This window comes from Tachyglossus aculeatus, chromosome 9 (assembly GCF_015852505.1).
Source record: "Tachyglossus aculeatus isolate mTacAcu1 chromosome 9, mTacAcu1.pri, whole genome shotgun sequence".
Lineage (NCBI taxonomy): Eukaryota > Metazoa > Chordata > Mammalia > Monotremata > Tachyglossidae > Tachyglossus > Tachyglossus aculeatus.
Genome location: NC_052074.1, coordinates 10,630,908 through 10,651,072, shown reverse-complemented (window position 1 = coordinate 10,651,072; position 20,165 = coordinate 10,630,908). Strand labels below are relative to the sequence as shown.

General features: G+C 42.3%; 1 protein-coding gene across 3 annotated transcripts in view; it reads right to left on the bottom strand.

Annotated features, from left to right (window-relative positions):
• Window positions 1–20,165, bottom strand: part of UGP2 (UDP-glucose pyrophosphorylase 2) — a 56,596-nt gene that overhangs the window by 15,413 nt on the left and 21,018 nt on the right. For all 3 annotated transcript variants that reach the window (XM_038751294.1, XM_038751292.1, XM_038751293.1), the window contains exons 2-3: window positions 14,839–14,966; window positions 13,812–13,919 (exon numbers count right to left, since the gene is read on the bottom strand). In XM_038751294.1, coding sequence (XP_038607222.1) covers window positions 13,812–13,919; window positions 14,839–14,952 — 222 coding nt within the window. In that variant the 5' untranslated portion in view covers window positions 14,953–14,966. The remainder of the gene's footprint in view (window positions 1–13,811; window positions 13,920–14,838; window positions 14,967–20,165) is intronic.

Genomic DNA, 20,165 nt, shown 5'->3' with positions numbered 1-20,165 from the left:
TCCATCACATCACCTCTCTCTGTTTGTAGGGATTTCTCTTTGCCACTTTCTCCCTCCCCTACGTGACTATGATGAGGAGCAGTGTGGCCTAGTGGAAAGCGCACGGTCCTGGGAGTCAGGATGTGAGCTCTGACCCCGGCTCGGCCCCGTGTCTGCTGTGTGACCCTGGGCAAGTCGCTTAACCTCTCTGAGCCTGTTGTCTCACCTGGAAAATGGGCAGGAAGACTGTGAGCCCTATGAGGGACAGGGCCTGTGTCCAACCTGATTATCTTGTATCTTCCTCAGTGCTTAAAACAGTGCTTAGCACCTAGAAGGCGCCTAACAAATAAATTAATATTATTATTATTATTATTATTATTATTAAATAAATATTATTATTTGCTTGCTGCACCCAGCTCCCCTATGCCTTGGCATAGTTCTACCGTTCAGAACCTATGACCAAGGGGCCCAGGAAAGAGAAAACAAAGGCTCTGAGGCGCAGTAGAGTAAATCATTTATCTTGTACATATACTTGTGTATATGTACACATGTACTTGTGCATATTTATTCTATTTATTTTATTTGGTTTATATGTTTTGTTTTGTTGTCTGTCTCCCCCTTCTAGACTCAAGCCCGCTGTTGGGTAGGGACTGTTTCTATATGTTGCAAACTTGTACTTCCCAAGCGCTTAGTACAGTGCTCTGCACACAGTATACTTGTGTATATGTACACATGTACTTGTGCATATTTATTCTATTTATTTTATTTGGTTTATATGTTTTGTTTTCTGTCTCCCCCTTCTAGACTCGAGCCCGCTGTTGGGTAGGGACTGTTTCTATATGTTGCAAACTTGTACTTCCCAAGCGCTTAGTACAGTGCTCTGCACACAGTATACTTGTGTATATGTACACATGTACTTGCGCATATTTATTCTATTTATTTTATTTGGTTTATATGTTTTGTTTTGTTGTCTGTCTCCCCCTTCTAGACTCGAGCCCGCTGTTGGGTAGGGACTGTTTCTATATGTTGCGAACTTGTACTTCCCAAGCGCTTAGTACAGTGCTCTGCACACAGTATACTTGTGTATATGTACACATGTACTTGTGCATATTTATTCTATTTGGTTTATATGTTTTGTTTTGTTGTCTGTCTCCTCCTTCTAGACTCGAGCCCGCTGTTGGGTAGGGACTGTTTCTATAGTACAGTGCTCTGCACACGGTAAGCGCTCAATAAATACGATTGAATGAATCAGAGGAAATGATTTCTTACTGCCGCTACTTTCTAAATCTGCGTGACCTTGGCCGAGCTTCAGCAAAATGGTGCCCGTGACATTTACCACACTGTCCTCCCCAACCAGACTAACTCAAAGTGATATCACCCACATCTTTCAGGTGTCGGGTGAGAGCCACCCAAACCCTCTGCCCTGATGGAAACGTGAATGGCGGGGACCAGACTGCAAGGAGCAGCCTCCCAAACCACTAGCACTATAATCCCCGTTCACAGGCTCTCAGTTTTGAAGTCTCCATGGCTGTACTATGGCTTCACTGGCTATTTTAGTACTATATCACACTATAATAAGAGTGGCTGATGGGAAACATGATCAGGAAAGTTATGGGGGAAATCAGTCTTGGAGGAGGTGGCTATTAGGAGGGCAGAGTTTGGTCTGGGTGATCTGAGGAGGCTTTAGAAGGCCTGGGCAGTCAGAAAGAAGCAGCAGCTATGGTTTAGTGGAAAGATCACGGGCTTTGGAGTCAGAGGTCATGGGTTCGAATCCCAGCTCTGCCACTTGTCAGCTGTGTGACTTTAGGCAAGTCACTTAACTTCTCTGGGCCTCAGTTCCCTCATCTGTAAAATGGGGACTAAGACTGAGAGCCCCATGTGGGACAACCTGATAACCTTGTATCTTCCCCAGCGCTTAGAACAGTGCTTTGCACATAGTAAGTGCTTAACAAATGCCATCATTAATATTATTATTAAATGGGAGACTGTGGGGAAGGTGAAGAGTGTGGACTGGGTGAAGCGTGAAAAGAGAGCAGATTAGTAAAGAGACAGCTGATGTGGAGCCTAGGTGCAATGGCCAGGAACTGCAGTTCAATGCAATCAATCAATGGTATTTATTGAGCGCTCACTATGTGCAGAGCAGTGAACGAAGCGCTTGGGATAGAGAGAACAAGTTGGTTTAATTTTTTTAATCTCGGGTATTCATTCATTCATTCAGTCATATTTGTTGAGCGCTTACTGTGTGCAGAGCACTGCAGTAAGCGCTTGGGAAGTACAACTTTGTCGTACCACAAAACATGTGGACAGGTGTCAAGTCGTCAGAACAAAGAGAAATAGAGCTAGATGCACATCATTAACAAAATAAATAGAACAGTAAATATGTACAAGTAAAATAGAGTAATAAATCTGTGCAAATATATATACAGGCGCTGTGGGGAGGGGAAGGAGGTAGGGCAGGGAGGATGGGGAGGAGGAGAGAAAAAAGGGGGCTCAGTCTGGGAAGGCCTCTTGGAGGAGGTGAGCTCTCAGTAGGGCTTTGGAGGGAGGAAGAGAACTAGCTTGGCAGATGTGTGGAGGGAGGGCATTCCAGGCCAGGGGAAGGATTTGGGCCGGGGGTTGATGGTGGGACAGGCGAGAACAAGGTACAGTGAGGAGGTTAGCAGCAGAGGAGCAGAGGGTGTGGGCTGGGCTGGAGAAGGAGAGAAGGGAGGTGAGATAGGAGGGGGCGAGGTGATGGGGAGCCTTGAAGCCGAGAGTGAGGAGTTTTTGCTTGATGCGTGAGTTGACTGGCAGCCACTGGAGATTTTTGAGGAGGGGAGCAACATGCCCATAGTGTTTCTGCACACAGATGATCCGGGCAGCAGCGTGAAGTATAGACTGAAGTAGGGAGAGACAGGAGGATGGGAGATCAGAGAGGAGGCTGATGCAGTAATCCAGTCAGGATAGGAAGAGAGACTGACCCAGCAAGGTAGCGGTTTGGATGGAGAGGAGAGGGCGGATTTTGGCGATGTTACGGAGGTGAGACCGGCAGGTTTTGGTGACGTATAAATGTAGCACAAGCTCCCATGTCTGAATCTTAGATCTATTAATTTTCCAATATAGGAGAAGTTTCAGAAACTTTACTATGGCTTTGGAACTCAAAAAAAGGGGGGCGGGGGGAGATGTACACTGAGGGATAGCTGTGCTATTTTTTAATTATCCCCCTGCACTTCCTTTGTTAAGCATTTGTGACCACATGAGTTAAGCGGGGTTTAGATCAAGTTTCTATCTGTAAGCCATGGACTTTATCCTGAGTCAAACACAGCAAGGTCAAGTGAAAAGAGCACAAGTCTGGGAGTCATGAATCATGGATTCTCATCCCAGTTCTGCTACTGGTCTGTGGTCTGATCATCATCATCATCATCAATCATATTTATTGAGCGCTTACTATGTGCAGAGCACTGTACTAAGCGCTTGGGAAGTATGACCACCCCCTCCCCAACGCCCCCAGCAAGTCACTTAACTGCTCTGTGCCTCAGGTTCCTTCTGGGTAAAATGAGGATTATAATACCTGACTGTCCCAACCTCAAAGGATGTCGAGAATAAAATAAAATAACTGATGTGAAAATGCCTATGAAACTCAGTCATCAGTTAGTCCTAGAACATGGGAAATACATTCTTGAACAACTTTGTGGTAAGGAGAAACTACATTGTAGAATTCATGCCTCTACTGACACTGCACACATTCATAGGGCTATTCACGCTGAAACTGCACTGCGCTCTATTCAGACGGAAGGATGCTGTTGGAAGAATATTCCCTAATTCTTCAACAGTGCACATTATGAGAGAATGCCCTGTAATATTAGGAGAGATCAAGGCATCTTCTGTCTCCTCAATCCTGGGGCTCCAGTCCCAGAGGCAAGATTGAAGGGAAAGGAAGGAATGACTGGGTTACATGTCTCACTCGGGACACTGAACAAGGGCAAGTTATTTTTAGCCTCTCCTCCCAACCTTTCCCACCCCGCTGGAAGGGAGAAGGACTATGCCTGAGTCCTATTTCTGAACCTGAAAAATCTTCTGTAACCTAACCCAGGTCAGAAACATTCTAGAATACAGTCTTCATCGGCTTCTCAATTCTCTTGGTCAAATCAGTTATCGCTAACAGGTTCAGTTGTAACCTTTTGGATCCCTGCGTTTGCCACGTCATGCTTCTATTTCCAACCTTTCCTTGCCCTCTCACCACTCCCGCCTTCCACAATCCATCCCTCCCGCCCTCCACAATCCATCCCTCCCCTCCACAGGTCACCAAGAACCTCGGCCCAGGCAGATGGACCCTCAACAGTCCTTCTCTCCCAACCACTTTTTACCATTTCCTTCCCCGATGCTCCAGGAAGCAATTTTATCCTCCAAAACAGCAGTAACAGCAACAGGCTGAGAACACAATCCCTGAGATTTGGGGCCTCTGGTATTTGTGCCAGGCAGAGTGGTTTTCAAGTACTAAATTTTCAATTATTTAAAAACAAAATTGAAAAAAAAAATCAAATGTCCCAGCTTCGGCCACAAGGTGTTTAGGGAGACAACATGGCCTAATAGAATCAATTGTATTTACTGAGCGCTGACTGTATGCGGAACGCTGTACTAAATGTTTGGGAGAGTATATAACCAAAAAAAAAAAAAAGGCATTCCCTGCCCACAATGAGATTACAGTCTCAAAGTGTGACAGACATTAATATAAATAAATTACGGAACTGTATGTAAGTGCTGTAGGGGTGGGGAATAAAGGGAGCAAGTCAGGGTGACACAGAAGGAAGTGGGAAAAGAGGAAATGAGGGCTCAGTCAAGGAAGACCTCTTGGAGGAGATGTGCCTACAATAAGGCCCTGAAGGTGGGAAGAGTAATTAGATATGAAAAAGGAGAAGAAATATGGGCCAGTGGCATGACCTGGGCAAGAGGCTGGTGGTGAGATGGACAAGATAGAGGTGCAGTCGGTAGGTTGAAGGGATTAGTAATCGGGAGACTTAGGTTCACGTCCCAGTTCTGCCACTGGTTTACTGGGTGACCTTGGCCAAGTCACTTAACCTCTCTGGGCCTCAATTTCCTCATCTTTAAAATGGGAATAAGGTAGGCAGATTGTGAGCCCTGAGTAGGGCAGGGACCATATCCAATTTCATAACCTTATAACTATCCCAGTGTTTAGTATTTACAAAGCTGCTAATCAATGGTCCTTATTACCATTCATTATGGTTACAGATATAATTATGCTAAAGGATCTCAATCACCTGAAATTTGGTCTATTTGGACGTTCACAGTGAGCAACACACAGGTATGGCAGTTATCTAAACTCCTTTTTGCCAAATGATAGATGATATTCTAACATTTTAGTACTATTAAATCCCAATAAGATTAATGTTATTGATTTGTTAACCTGCTGAATTATACTTTTTGTATATGCTGATAAAAACACATTAATTCTACAAAAACAATCCATTATACAAATGTAAGACTTCCTCTTCCCATAACTTGTAATTTCAAAGAAAAAAAAACTGAAATCTAGAATGAATACTCCTGATTAGACAGATGAAAGTGTGAAATACTTTGATCTGTTAGACAACAGTTTTCCTCTTCAAAAGTAAAAGCATTTAAGATCAAATCACTGCAACTGCATTTCAGACACAATAATCTTATTTAAAACATTTTATCTTGAGAAAAAATGAAGCAAGGTAATACATTATGGAATTTTATACACACCACTAATCACTGGGGAGGTTCCAGGAACCTGACTAGAAAAATGTCCACTTTAATCATACTTGTAATTAAGACTATAAAATACAGGCCTACAGAACTCCTTTTCGCAGCACTCCTATCTAATCTGTTTCAATTATTTTGGGGATTTAAGAGCCAGATATCAATGCTACCGTCTTATTTATTCATTTTAATTGACATTAACATAATCATCCCCTGTGATTCAACAGATCTGTTGGCACAGTCAACCATCTTAGCTACTACAAAGTTGATTCTAGAGAAGTTTAATGAAAAAAAAAATCTAAACTATACAGTGAACCAGGAACATGAAGCCACCAACATGTTATTTTAGTCCTAAGCCTATGTTGCCAGCTTTGGGTAGCTAAATTTAAATAATGTGCCTTCTTAAAAATTTCTAAAGTAGAGGAACAAGGATCTTGGCTATTTTTTTCCATAAAGAGACTTCAATTCTGTATTAAAGCAGTAATCAGGAGATGCATCAGAAAACACCACATACAACCCAATGCTAGAACACTGCCTTCTGTTTTAGTCAGTTTTGACTGGAATACACTGAAGAAGCAAACTCTCATACCCAACGTCATCTGATGAGTGTGAGATGATACATTAGACTAAAATGGCAAGCTCAAGTTAAGGGAAGAATTGGTGATAATCAAAGGGCAGGGATGATGAATACTAGTTCTGCAAAGTGCTCTGCACACAGAAGACATTTGATAAATTCTATTGATTGGTTGAGCTAAGTGGGCAGCCAAAGCAACTAAAATCCAGACCTTATGAGAAAAAGGATGATTCTTCTTTTAGTTGTAATTTTTTTAAATGTGCCAGGCACTGTTCTAGACGCAAGCTAATCCGGTTGGCCCAGTCCATGTCCTCCATGGGGCTCTCCGTCTCAATCCCCATTTTACAGATGAGGTAATTGAGGCAGAGAAGTTATGAGACTTACCCAGGTCATACAGCAGACAAGTGTGGCATAGCCAGGCTTAGAAACGGGGTCCTTCTGATCCCAGCCCATGCTCTACCCACTATACAACACTGCTTCAATGCTGAATTATGCAGTAAGATTTTCTTCATACCCTAGGTAGATGCAAAAAGGCCCCCACCATAAGCTATGTGTCTACCAATACCGAAAAGAGAAAATTTACACGGAAAGGGGGCATGATTTGAACAGAAACCACTTCCCAAAGAGGACGTAGCTCTACTTCATAATGGTTAGCCCAGTGATAAATCAGGTTAGAGGACGCTCCATTAAAGAAAGGCTTAAAGGCAAAGCTACTAGGAGCGCTCCAATTTAAACACAGCTTTTGAACACTTCAATGGGAGCAGGAGGTGCTTTACTCATATATTTCAAAGTGAAAGGAATAATACAATGAATCCACATAAAGTATATCGTGACAGTCTTACTTCTAAATAAAGAAATTAAATAATCTCCAACTAAAATGTAGGTCAGTAGTCTTTGGTTTCTAAGATTTGTTCAACCATTACAGCCTGGATGAGGAGGCACAGGCTATTCAGCTGTAATAGTCAATCTGTGAAAATGTGCTGCAGGTAAGATTATGATTTCGATTTGCAGACCTTAATCTTACAACTCTGGGGTGCACAGCCTGTTTCTTGTTTTCCCAGTCTCCCAGAACCCTTTTGGGAAATTCCTAGTTTGATCCTGTGGGACATTTGTACGATTATGCCTTTCCTTCCACTGACTTAGGTGTGTCTGAGCTGCTGAAGACTCAGTCTCTGAGGCTGTTTCAACCCCAAACCCAAAGGGCAGACGGGTGCCAGTCAGGCAGTCAATCATATTTATCAAGCACTTACTATGTGCAGAGCACTGTACTAAGCATTTGGGAGCATAAAATATAACAATATAACAGACACATTCCCTGCCCATAACAAGCTTACAATCTAGAGGAGGCATGGTCCCTTGTTGTTGGGAGCAGAGGCGGCCCCAGGGCATGATAAGCAGCAGTACACTTTGCTCATTCATTCATTCGATCGTATTTATGGAGCACTTACTGTGTGCAAAGCACTGTACTAAGCGCTTGGCACTGTGCTCCACCGTAGCAGACTGCAAGTCCACAGAGCACACCAAAAGACGGCATAGGTCTCCCAAGCCTCTTGCCTAAAACCCAGCCCGAGAATCACAGTCACACTCCATTCTCCTCCGCTCGGCACGGCTAGCTGCCTCCTCACACTCTCGTCCCAACTCAGGGGGCTCGAGTCTGACCCCCTTTTTTTCTCTGATTTCTAATGGCTCAGTAGAGAGGAACCATTTAAATGGCACCAGGTTCCAACTTTCCTCTTCATGCTAATGCTTGCCTGCACAAAATGGTGCATTCCTCACAAATTAAGGGCTTAGTACAGTGCTCTGCACACAGGAAGCACTCAATAAATACAATTGATTGATTGTACTCACCCTCCCCCAACAAAAACACACATTTTGTTTCATCTTTTACGGTACTTTTATAATGGTATTTGTTAAGCGCTTACTATGTGCAAAACACTATATGGCAGGCACCGTACTAAGTGCTGGGGTAGATATGAGATAATCAGGCTGCACAAATACCCTGTCCCACATGGAGCTCACAGTCTAAGTGAGCTACAGCTCATGCTAGAAAGTACATGAGGCATCCCTTTTACACATTTAATAATTATGGTAGTTAAGTGCTTACTATGTGCCAGGCACTGTAGTAAGTACTGGGGTGGATACAAGTAAATCAAGTTGGACACAGTCCCTGTCCCACACAGGGCTCACAGTTTCGATCCCCATTTTACAGGGGAGGTGGAGGGGGACTGAGACCCAGTAAAGTTGACTTGCCCAAGGTTCCACGGCCAATAAGTGGCAGAGCTGGGATTAGAACCCATGACCTTCTGATTCGCAGGCCCGTGCTCTAGCCAATATGCCATGCTGCTTTCAGAGCAGCAATGTTGCTCTAAGGTGCATTTTATGCACAGAAACTTGATTACTATTACTGTATTTATTTATTTATTTATTTTGCTTGTGCATATCTATTCTATTTATTTTATTTTGTTAGTATGTTTGGTTTTGTTCTCTGTCTCCCCCTTTTAGACTGTGAGCCCACTGTTGGGTAGGGACTGTCTCTATATGTTGCCAACTTGTACTTCTCAAGCGCTTAGTCCAGTGCTCTGCACACAATAAGCGCTCAATAAATACGATTGATGATGATGATGATGATTACTATAGGGGTCTGCAACCTATGGCTCATAGATGACTCTTCTTGGAATCAAATGTGGCTCTAGAGCCCAGGGTGGAGTGGGGGCAAGGGGGAGAGGGAAAGAGATTAAAAACTCACCAGTCTGAGTGGTCATCATCCTCAACATCAATGGTATTTATTAAAGCACATACGGAGAATATGTCTAGCAACTCTGTTATACTGTATTCTCCCAACCGTTTAGTACAGAGAAGCAGCGTGGCTCAATCAATCGTATTTATTGAGCGCTTACTGTGTGCAGAGCACTGTACTAAGCGCTTGGGAAGTACAAGTTGGCAACATATAGAGACAGTCCCTACCCAACAGTGGGCTCACTCCGTGGAAAGAGCACGGGCTTTGGAGTCAGAGGTCATGGGTTCAAATCCCAGCTCCACCAATTGTCAGCTGTGTGACTTTGGGCAAGTCACTTCACTTCTCTGGGCCTCAGCTACCTCATCTGTAAAACGGGGATGAAGACTGGGAGCCCTCCATGGGACAACCTGATCACCTTGTAACCTCCCCAGTGCTTAGAACAGTGCTTTGCACATAGTAAGCGCTTCATAAATGCCATCATTATTATTATTATTACAGTGCTCTACACCTAGGGAACACTCAATAAATATGATTATGTGCAGAGCACTGTACTAAGAGTTTGTGAGAATACAATATAATAGACTTGGCAGACATGTTCCTTGCCTGCAGCTTCCCATCTAGAGTGGTGAGAGGAAGAGCATTTTAGGCCATTAGATTCACAATGAAAAGAGCTACATTAACATGTGTTTACGTACTGTGATTGGCTCTTTGCACACCAATTGCTCATTTTGTTTGGCTGTACTACACACCAAAAGGCTGACCACAGCTTTAATAGGTTGAATTTATTTACTTGGGGCATATGGTCTTTTGGTGTGACATAACCTGCATTATACATCTAGAGAGTCAGGCTTTGTCAGATCCAAAAGAGACCGTTAAAGATGCCGATTAAAGGAACATCCACACATGGCTTTGGGCTTCCACTTTACAGATCCATAAATCTTTCAACAAAGCTTCTAAAGCAACTCCACCTACCGCTCTCTGCAACAGGCAGCATTGTTAGTCATTCTCATTTGCAAAACAGAATGTGGGCTTTCTGCAATCCTGGAGATTGCAGTTAAATCTGTAGTCTCCCTTTCAAAAAACAACCCACAGAAATGACTGCTGGCAGACTTAACGTGACTTAGTTTAGGTGGTCTTTCTAACCAGGTAATGCTGTTTAATGCCAGACATCGCTGTACGTTTTTTGATAAGCTCAGACAGTTTTCAGAGTCGTGTACCACGAAAGCCCAGATGGCTGGAATTAAGAGCACAGACCTCAGAGTAGGATTTAGCAAAATTTAGCAAAAGTCCTATTCAGCTGAAAAGGAAAAAAAAAAAAATTTGTTCCTCATCTAATCTCGGTTGAGTAGGATGTGTGTTCATTCCAGTTTCAAGTTTCTAAATCTACATGTTGCCCGAAGTGAGAATATGGTTCTTATTCCGAACCTTGAAAGCGATCTATTCACCATGCAGTGAGATTCTGTCTCTAAATTCACTGCATACTTGGGTAGGAGGGCAGAAGTGTGCCTAGTGGGGAGGAAAAGTGATTTAAAAGAGTAAATGCCCCACCTTAAACACCACATGCACCCCCAAATCTCAACAGGACTGGGGGGTGAGTGTTTGGGTGGCATTGGGAGAGGTGTAAAGGAGGGAGTTTTTGAGCACAACTGCTCTAAAATCTCCCCTCCCCAAGTTAGAGAGAGAAGAAGCTTCAAAGCTTCAATTAATAGGCCTGCTACTTGGACCATTTTTCTGAAAACTCAGTCTGTATCTACCCACTCCTCAAAAATCAAGGTGGTTGTCCATCCACCTCGACTTCAAACAGAATCTCTTTTCCATAGGCTGTAAGGCACTCAATCAGCTCTCTTCCTCCTACCTAACCCTGCTGATTACTTACAACCCAACGGGCACAATCTGCTCCTCTAACACCAATCTACTCTTAGTACCTCGATCTCATCTAGTCCACCACCGATCCTTTGCCCACATTCTTCCTAGGGTCTGGAACTCCCTTCCCCTCCAAACCTGGCCATCTACCACTCTCCCCACCTTCAAACCCCTCCTAAAAAGAAAAAAAATAATATCTTCTATGAAAGGCCCTCCCAGACTAAGTCCTTTATTTCCTCTATCCACCTTCCCTTCTGCATCAACTATGAACTAAGCTGTGAACCCCGTAAGCACTTTGATACTCACCCCAGCCCCACAATATTTAGGTAAATATTCTTATTCTCTGCAATTTCCCCCATCCCAAGTCTACTTTAACTTCTGTCTTCCCCTAACAGACTTTAAGCTTTCTGTGGGCAGGATTCACGTCTACCAACTCTGTTGTACTGTACCCTCCCGAACACTCAGTACAGTGCTCTGCACATAGTAAGCGCTCAATAAATACGATTGATTGATTGATTGATTGGTGTTCTACTGGCCCCTCAGGCTCAATATGTTCAAAACTAAACTCATCTTTACCCCCCACATCTTCTCCTCCACCTTACTTCCCCATCACAGGTGACAACACCACCATCCTCCATTTCTCAAGGCCATAATCGTGGCATTATCTTGGACTCCTCCCTCTCAACCCACATCCTGTTGCTTCTTCCTTCACACCGCTGCCGTAATCTACACCGTTGCCGTAATCTACCCCGTCCTAGCCAACTGAGTGGCTGGTTCAGAAACTTTTCATACCCTGGCTCGACTACTGCATCAGCCTCCTTACTGGACTCCTGCAGATAACACTGTTCACATCCTCCCCTTTCATTATCCAGTGCTTAGAACAGTGCTTGGCACATAGCAAACGCTTAACAAATGCCATCATTATTATTATTATTATCCAATAGGCCTCTGCTCTCCCCATCTTCAAAGCTCTACTGAAATCACATTTTCTATGGATTTACCAGATTAATCTGTAATTTCCAGTTTATATCCATCCTCCACCAACTGCCACTTCAGTATCTCTGGGCCACCTACTTAAGCACCGTCAACTTCCCATAGCACTTATATAGGTAACCTACCCACCTATTTAAGCAGTCGTGTACATAACCCCTATTCTTCCTCCTAGCTATAATTTGTCTCCATCGCTAGAATGTAGACTCCCTGAGGGCAGAGATCCTACCCACTAACTATTGTTCCGTCCCAAGCACTTAGTACAGTGCTCTGCACACAGCCGATTGATTGCAGGGGCAGGAAGGGAGAGTCCAGGAGTTCCAGCCCATGACTGCACCTGCCAAACCCTCTGGGACCTTCGCTGTCCCAAAGAGTAGAAGGCAATATGGGGCACATAAGTAATGAAATTCTTCGAAGGCCAACTGAGTGGGAACCAGTCTGAATGATTTATAATGATGAATACGGGGAATTTGAAATGGTAGTGCTCATTAAGAAACAGTTGACGTAACATGACATTTTAGGATCGGTATTACCACTTTCATAAATCCTTTGCCTTTCGGAGTGAACTGTTATTTTTCATAAATCCAATATCTATTGAGCATTTACTGCATGAAGAGGATTGTACGAAGCACCTAAGCACTGTATTAAGCATCTTGGAGAATGCACTATAACATGTTTCCTGCCCACAAGGAGCTTAGTCTAGAGGGGAATAAAGGGTAGTAAGGATGGTTTCAGGAAGTTTGTGTTCTGTGATAAATTGCTCATTTATAGAGCTATCGTGCCTGCGTATAGCAGTTGTTTCTGACACAAATCTTGGGGCAAAGTGAGAATATCCCCGATCTGATGAGAGTGTATGAGCTCCACTAAAAAGACAGGGACCGTGTTTAATTCTCCCCTGTGTATTCTGTACACAATAAGTACTTAAATACAATTTGTACTGCTACAAGACTAGATGTAGTGCAACATACTGTCAGTTGTTTTTCACAGGGGTTATGTTCTCAAACTGCTCGTTAAGGTGCAATTGTATTGCAGATTGCATGGGTTATTGTTGCCACATATGTACACAACCATTTCTTCAGACATCAGATCCTGTTCTATGCAGACAAGCTGTGAGGAAAAAACATTCCCTAGTCCTTCTAAAGGGTTCTAGCCAAATCATGTCATGAAAACGTGCATCTGGGTAGGACTGACTGTACTGTTCACAATTTAATAAATGCACTCCTTGAAGGGGAAAAAAATCCCGTACAACAACAGTTCCTCTAGTGAGTCAAAAGAATCAGTAACCAAGAAAATTGACAATCAACTTTTTCTTAACAAATTCATTATTTGACTGTGATCTTAAACAGCAATGAATGATTCAGAATTATTGAAACTACACCTCACACCTTCAAACTTCAAAATTGTATTTCTAAATTTTGTTTCCTCCATTTTAAAACTGCATTTCTTGCAAGAAACACCATTAACTTAACAGCCTTTCTTCTAACCGGCTATTCATTTTAGACATGTTATTAACAGGACAACCAGTTTTAGATTATCTGGGGTAAGAAGAACAGGAATGGAATGGGTAATGGAAATCCAAAAAAATACCCCAAATAAAGTTAATCTCTCATTTCTAATCTTCTCCAGAAATATTTTGCCTAAAACAGTAGCAACAACAAAATTAACTAATTTCAGAGTCCCAGTAACTTTGTACTCCACCTTTACTTCCTTATTCCTTCCCCTTGGTAGAAAAATGACCAAGTAGTGATATAGCTAAATGACAGACAGGAGGGAGGAGGAGAATTACGTGGCCTGAATCCACTCATGGGAAAATTAAGCCCTAGAGCTTCAAACCTTGGCCATTTATGAAACGTACCATAGTATTTTGGGTGATGTAATGCATTAGAACTTTATGGCGATTGTTTTTCATATGTAATTATTTTCCATCATTTTACAAAAACTTACTGAATCCTCTGGAGGCCGCTGAATCTTTCCCCAATCCACAGAAGGTCCTTTTTCTTGCAAGAATCTGTGGAACAGCTTCTGAAACCCTTCAAGGTCTTTCTTGGTATGCTGAGAAAAGAAAATAAACAAGTAGTTTAACCAAATGTTTCTCTCCATTTTAATAATTTGGTATATCTCCAGAGTGAAAAAGCAGCTCTATGGAACATTGTAAAAATCAAAAAGTTAAAACTACCTTATACCACTGAAAATACAACAGAAACACACACGGAAACATGGAGCTAACTTGTCCAATATGGGATATCATACATTCTACTTTTTTCCCCTCAAAGAAGTTTTATTTTCTATCTCTTCAAAGAGCCTAGCATTCACAAGCAGTACTGATTAATTACTGGGAAGAGGGAGAGTGTAGTGAATCACTAATATGATTGTATTTAATCTAAAATGATTGTAGGGTTTCTATGAAAATTGTTTCCCCACTTACTTCCCCCACACATACACATCCACCCCTTCAGGTAAAGTAGCCACTCCATTTAAGCATTTCCTAAACCACAAAGACCCAGGGGTAGAAGGATGATGAGGAAAAAGTAAAAATTAATCAACAGCATTTATTGAGCACTTATTGTGTGCAGAGCACTGTACTAAGTGCTAAGGAAGGTAAAGTAAAAAAATGGAACTATAGTCATTCTACTTCAACACTCCATTGATCCTGACTCTCTAAATGAGTTCTCTCCCAATTTCCTTTGAGACATTTGAATTCACACAGGAAATCGACTGAAAGGCCATTTGGTTTTGGAAGTTTATTTCTGTACACTATTGCAAGCCTTTCCTTTTCTTTCCAGACACTCTGCTGGCTCACCTGATAAACATTTCCCTTGATTAACAGCCTTAAAACTACTTATTACAGCACTTTCCCACCTTTAAAGATACTTGAAAGCCAAGATGAAAACATTCTGGAGAATGGAAACATGTGCAGATAAAAGGATTCTTGGTTGAGTGCAAGGGAATGAGAAACATGTCAAGTTCCTACCTCAGATTCATTTTGAGGTGCTGTTCTGAGTATTTTTTCTAGTTCCTTCTTTACTGATAATTCCAACTCTTGTCGAATGACTTCTTGGAATTGGGAGGTGCCACCTTGAGACATTGCTTTGCTAAAGTCTTTAAAACGTGAAAAAGAACACAAAGTACGGATTAGAAAGTAAAATACACTGATAGATGCAATTTATTTGCCCCCTAATACATGGGCCTTCATACTACATCAAACGGAGGGAAGGAAGGATTCCATTAATGTAGCAAGTCTGCCATGAGCTCGTTGCAGGCAGGAATATGTCTTTGTTGTTATATTTTACTTTCCCAAGTGCTTAGTACAGTTCTTGGTACACAGTAAGTGCTCAATAAATAATTACTGAATTAATAATTATAATAATAATGGCATTTATTAAGTGCTTACTATGTGCAGAGCACTGTTCTAAGCACTGGGGAGGTTACAAGGTGATCAGGTGATCAGGGGGGCTCACAGTCTTCATCCCCATTTTACAGATTAGGTCACTGAGGCACAGAGAAGTTGAGTGACTTGCCCAAAGTCACACAGCTGACAACTGGTGGAGCCAGGATTCAAACCCATGACTTCTGACTCCAAAGCCTGGGCTCCTTCTACTGAGTCATGCTGCTGCTCAAATGTTCTAATGCTCTAATGCTGAATGTATGAAATGGACTAAAAATGTATTTTACCACTCGGTTGATTGCCCAACTTTACTCCTTTTACAAGAGCATTTTATTCCTCTAATCTCTCCATGCACTTCTTGATTTCCTTTGACAATTCCTCTTCCTCTTCTTACAGTTTAACTGTGGGTGTTCCGAAGGGCTCCGTTGTGTACCCTCTAATCTCCTTTCTCAAGACTCACTCTCTCAGGGGAACTAATCAATCAATCGTATTTATTGAGCGCTTACTGTGTGCAGAGCACTGCACTAAGCGCTAATCAGATCAGATGGTTTAAATTAGCACTATGTGACTGACTCCCAATTTACATCCGCAGCCCTATTCTTTCACCTTTATAATCTCATATTCCCTCCTGTTTTCTATGGAACATTCATCTTGGAACCTATCAATTCCTTCCTAAAAAGACAAACAAACAAAAAACAGTTTTCTCTCCATTAGGGCCAAGACCACCCACCACCACCATCCCTTCTCACCCCCCTCTCCTTTTGGTCCCACTAACTTGCAGCCTTGGTAGGATCTCTGGTTCCCCTCTCATTCAGGTCATACATCACTCTGCCTCTAAATCCTGCTAGTTTTTTGATGCTTCAAGGCTCCACCTCTCCCACTCCACCCATGCAACCTCAGCATTTTCCAACTGGGCTACTGTAATACCTTTTTTCAGGTTTCCCTGCTTATTGTTCTCCCACCTTCAGTCCTTCCTGCAAATTACATAGATCGTTATAAAAGGCTAAATGGCGCACAGAACAACCCTCCAAGTCCCCCAGTTCTCCTGTAACACTAGGGTTGCACCCTTGCAAAACCACTCATTAAAAAAGAGTTACATGGTATTACACACCTGTTCCAACAAGGTACGTATTTGTACTAGCCATTTGTTTGATAATCTGGTACGCCAAACCCAAACAAGTTTGCCATGTCAGAATAATGTTCCTTACTTCCTGAATCACCTTCAAGCCAAAATAATAAATCCATCAGTGGTATTTATTTTTTTTTATGATGGCATTTATTAAGCGCTTACTACGTGCCAAGCACTGTTCTGAGCGCTGGGGAGGTTACAAAGTGATCAGGTTGTCCCACTTGGGGCTCACAGTCTTAACCCCCATTTTACAGATGAGGTAACTGAGGCACAGAGAAGTTAAGTGACTTGCCCAAAGTCACACAGCTGACAATTGGCAGAGCCGGGATTTGAACCCATGAACTCTGACTCCAAAGCCCGTGATCTTTCCAGTGAGCCATTTATTGAGTGCTTACTGTGGGCAGAGCACTGTACTAAGTGCTTGGGAGAGTACAATACAACAGAGATGGTAGACACATTCCCTGCCCACAGGGACCTTAAAATCTAAAGGGGAAGACAGACGTTAAAAATATATTATGGATATTTAGAACAGTGCTTTGCACATAGTAAGCGCTTAACAAATGCCATCATTATTATTATTATTGTATATACAAAAGTGGTGAGGGTCGGGGTGAATATCAAGCAAATCAAATACGTACTGAAAACACACTATGGCAGATATTTATTTTATCTTGCTCTTTAGCTGATGCAAAATATAGCATGTCTAAATAAGACCATAAGCAGTGTCACTCTGGGGTTGGACCAATGTCCATTTAACCTAATCACTGAGTCTGCCAGAGCTAACAGGACACTTAGAGGAACTTTTTTTAAATGGAATTTGTTAAAGTACTTACTGTGTGTCAAACATTGTTCCAAGGGCAGGGGCAAATACAAGTCAATCAGGTGGGACACAGTTCCTGCCTCTTATGGGGTTCACAGTCCAAGTAGGAGGGAGAACAAGGTATTCAATCCCCAATTTACCTTTAAGGCAACTGATGCACTGAGAAGTTGAGTGACTTGCCTATGGTCACACAGCAGGCAATTGGCAGAGCCAGGATTGGAATCCAGGTACTCCGACTCCCAGCTCTGTGCTCTTTCCACTAGATCATGCTGCTTCGCAAATGTGTGAAGTTGCTCTAACATCCATCCTAATATTTAGGGATGTACTATCTAAAAACCCCTTCCAACCCTGTCTTCTCATGGATTCTTTACCCATAATTTATCTAAGCCCCTTCTTAATCATACTACAAAATGGATGGATGAACAAAATGGATGCATAAAAATGATCGAAAACCCTCTTCTGAGCTAATAAGCGATCTATAGGTTTGAAATACTGTACAAGTATGAATACTGTTATAGGCTGATAAAAAGAGTGAGGAAAATCCCTAAATAATTTAGGTGGGGGGAAACTGTTTTCACACCATGAATGCAAATCTGTCTATAAAATAGTTTAATGCCTTTTAGAGTGCAAACAAGACTACAGCAGGGTCTTGAGCTAAATAAAAACCAACTCAACCAATGTTGCCAAGTGTTTCAACAGAAAGCACGCCAGAAGAATAGTAGACAGGACAATCTCTTCCTCTTTCTGAATCCCATGCCTCAGCTTCATTTCTGAAACACCACTACTTCTGGGGTGTATCAGAAATGCTGTTTCTTTTACTTTTACCACTTCCCAGATGGCCATACAGTTTTTCTGCAGAAGTGTTGCAAGAATTTCCAAAGCCCAGTTCGATATTTTGCAATAGTGGTTTATGTCCACCATTCCTAAGGAGGGGTTATTTTCAGATTTGGCTGAAACAAGTTGACACCAGATGCCAGAAAATCCCGCATGAGCACATTCTGAGTGGGTTGAGAGCCATGTGGCTGGGACCGCAGGGCTGATTTTTCGCATCATCCTGAAGCAGCATGGTACAGTGGATCCAGCATGGGCTGGGAGCCAGGAGGACCTGGGTTCTAATCCTGGTTCTGCCGCTTGCCCGCTGCGTGACCTCGGGGCAGTCACTTACCTTCTCTGTGCCTCGGTTACCTCATCTGTAAAATAGGGATTAAGACTGAGCCCCATGTGGGACAGGGACTGTGTCCAACCTGATTAACTTCATCATCAATCGTATTTATTGAGCGCTTACTATGTGCAGAGCACTGTACTAAGCGCTTGGGAAGTACAAATTGGCAACACATAGAGACAGTCCCTACCCAACAGTGGGCTCACAGTCTAAAAGGGGGAGACGGAGAACAAAACCAAACATACCAACAAAATAAAATAAATAGGATAGATATGTACAAGTAAAATAAATAAATAAATAAATAGAGTAATAAATATGTACAACCATATATTAACTTGTTTCTATCCCACCGCTTAGAACAGTGCTTGAGTGCTCCTCAAGCACTGTTTGAGGAACAGTGCTCCTTCCCACATGCCGGTTCCACGGTGTTGCCACTTCTCACCCATCATCTGCTCACTCTCTTCCATTCCCCTGTGCGGAGGCATGCCACAGCTCTGCTACGTTAATGTACGCATGCCATTCATTCATTTATTCATATTTACTGAACACTTACTATGCGCAGAGCACTGTACTAAGCACTTGGGAGAGTACGATGTAATAATAAGCAGACATTTATGCCGGACTACTGTCCAGCATAAAGAGAACAATAGTATCCAGTCAGACCTTGTCTCCTCTCTATTACACTCTCCCAAACGCTTAGTACATCATCATCATCAATTGTATTTATTGAGCGCTTACTGTGTGCAGAGCACTGTACTAAGCGCTTGGGAAGTACAAGTTGGCAACATATAGAGACAGTCCCTACCCAACAGTGGGCTCACAGTCTGAAAGGGGAAGACAGAGAACAAAACCAAACATACTAACAAAATTAGATAAATAGAATAGATATGTACAAGTAAAATAAATAGAGTAACAAATATGTACAAACATATATACATATATACAGGAAGATAAAGCTCTGGGAACTGTGTCGTTCATTCATTCAATCGTATTTATTGAGCAGTTAAAGTGTGTAGAGCAGTGTACTAAGCGCTTGGGAATAGGATATTATATTACAGTATAGTATAGTACAGTATAGAGAAGCAGTGTGGTTCAGTGGCAAGAGCCCGGGCTTTGGAGTCAGAGGTCAGGGGTTCAAATCCCGACTCCACCGCTTGTCAGCTGTGTGACCTTGGGCAAGTCACACTGCTCTGCACATAATAAGTGCTCAATAAATGCAATTCATTGATCTCTTTTCCCTAGTAATAGAGAATTGCACCCATTCTCACCACTTAAGAATATTCTATTATTTTGATATTTCATTCTGACATTTGTACTACAACCTATTCTACTCCTGGTCTTCTTCCTGCCTCCCATTAGTTGTAACTGACTTCTGCCCATCTCCCTTATTAGCCTAGAAACTCCTTGAGGACAGGGAGAGTGAGTTTTTCTTCTGAAATGCACATGCAAGGACCTAGTAGTGGCACTCAAATATCACCAACAGATGAAGGAACAAGGATCAGTCCATTATTTTCTTACAGCATCTGCTGTAAAGGAAAGAGGCATTTTATTGCTTATTTTTAAAAGGGGATGGAGGGAAGAATAGGGATTTGACAGCTAGATCCTTGCCTTCTGGTCAGAGATTGCATCCAAAGACTCTTCAGTCACTTCATCTTCCTATTGTCAATGAAAAGATAAATCTGGGTATAGCCACTGTTAAAAGATCTGCTTACATAGGCTGTGCACGTATTAAAATGAGAGACAAGGAATGTGGGTATCCTAGCTTGCTTACAAGGGATACTTTGGTTAATTTTTCAATTACA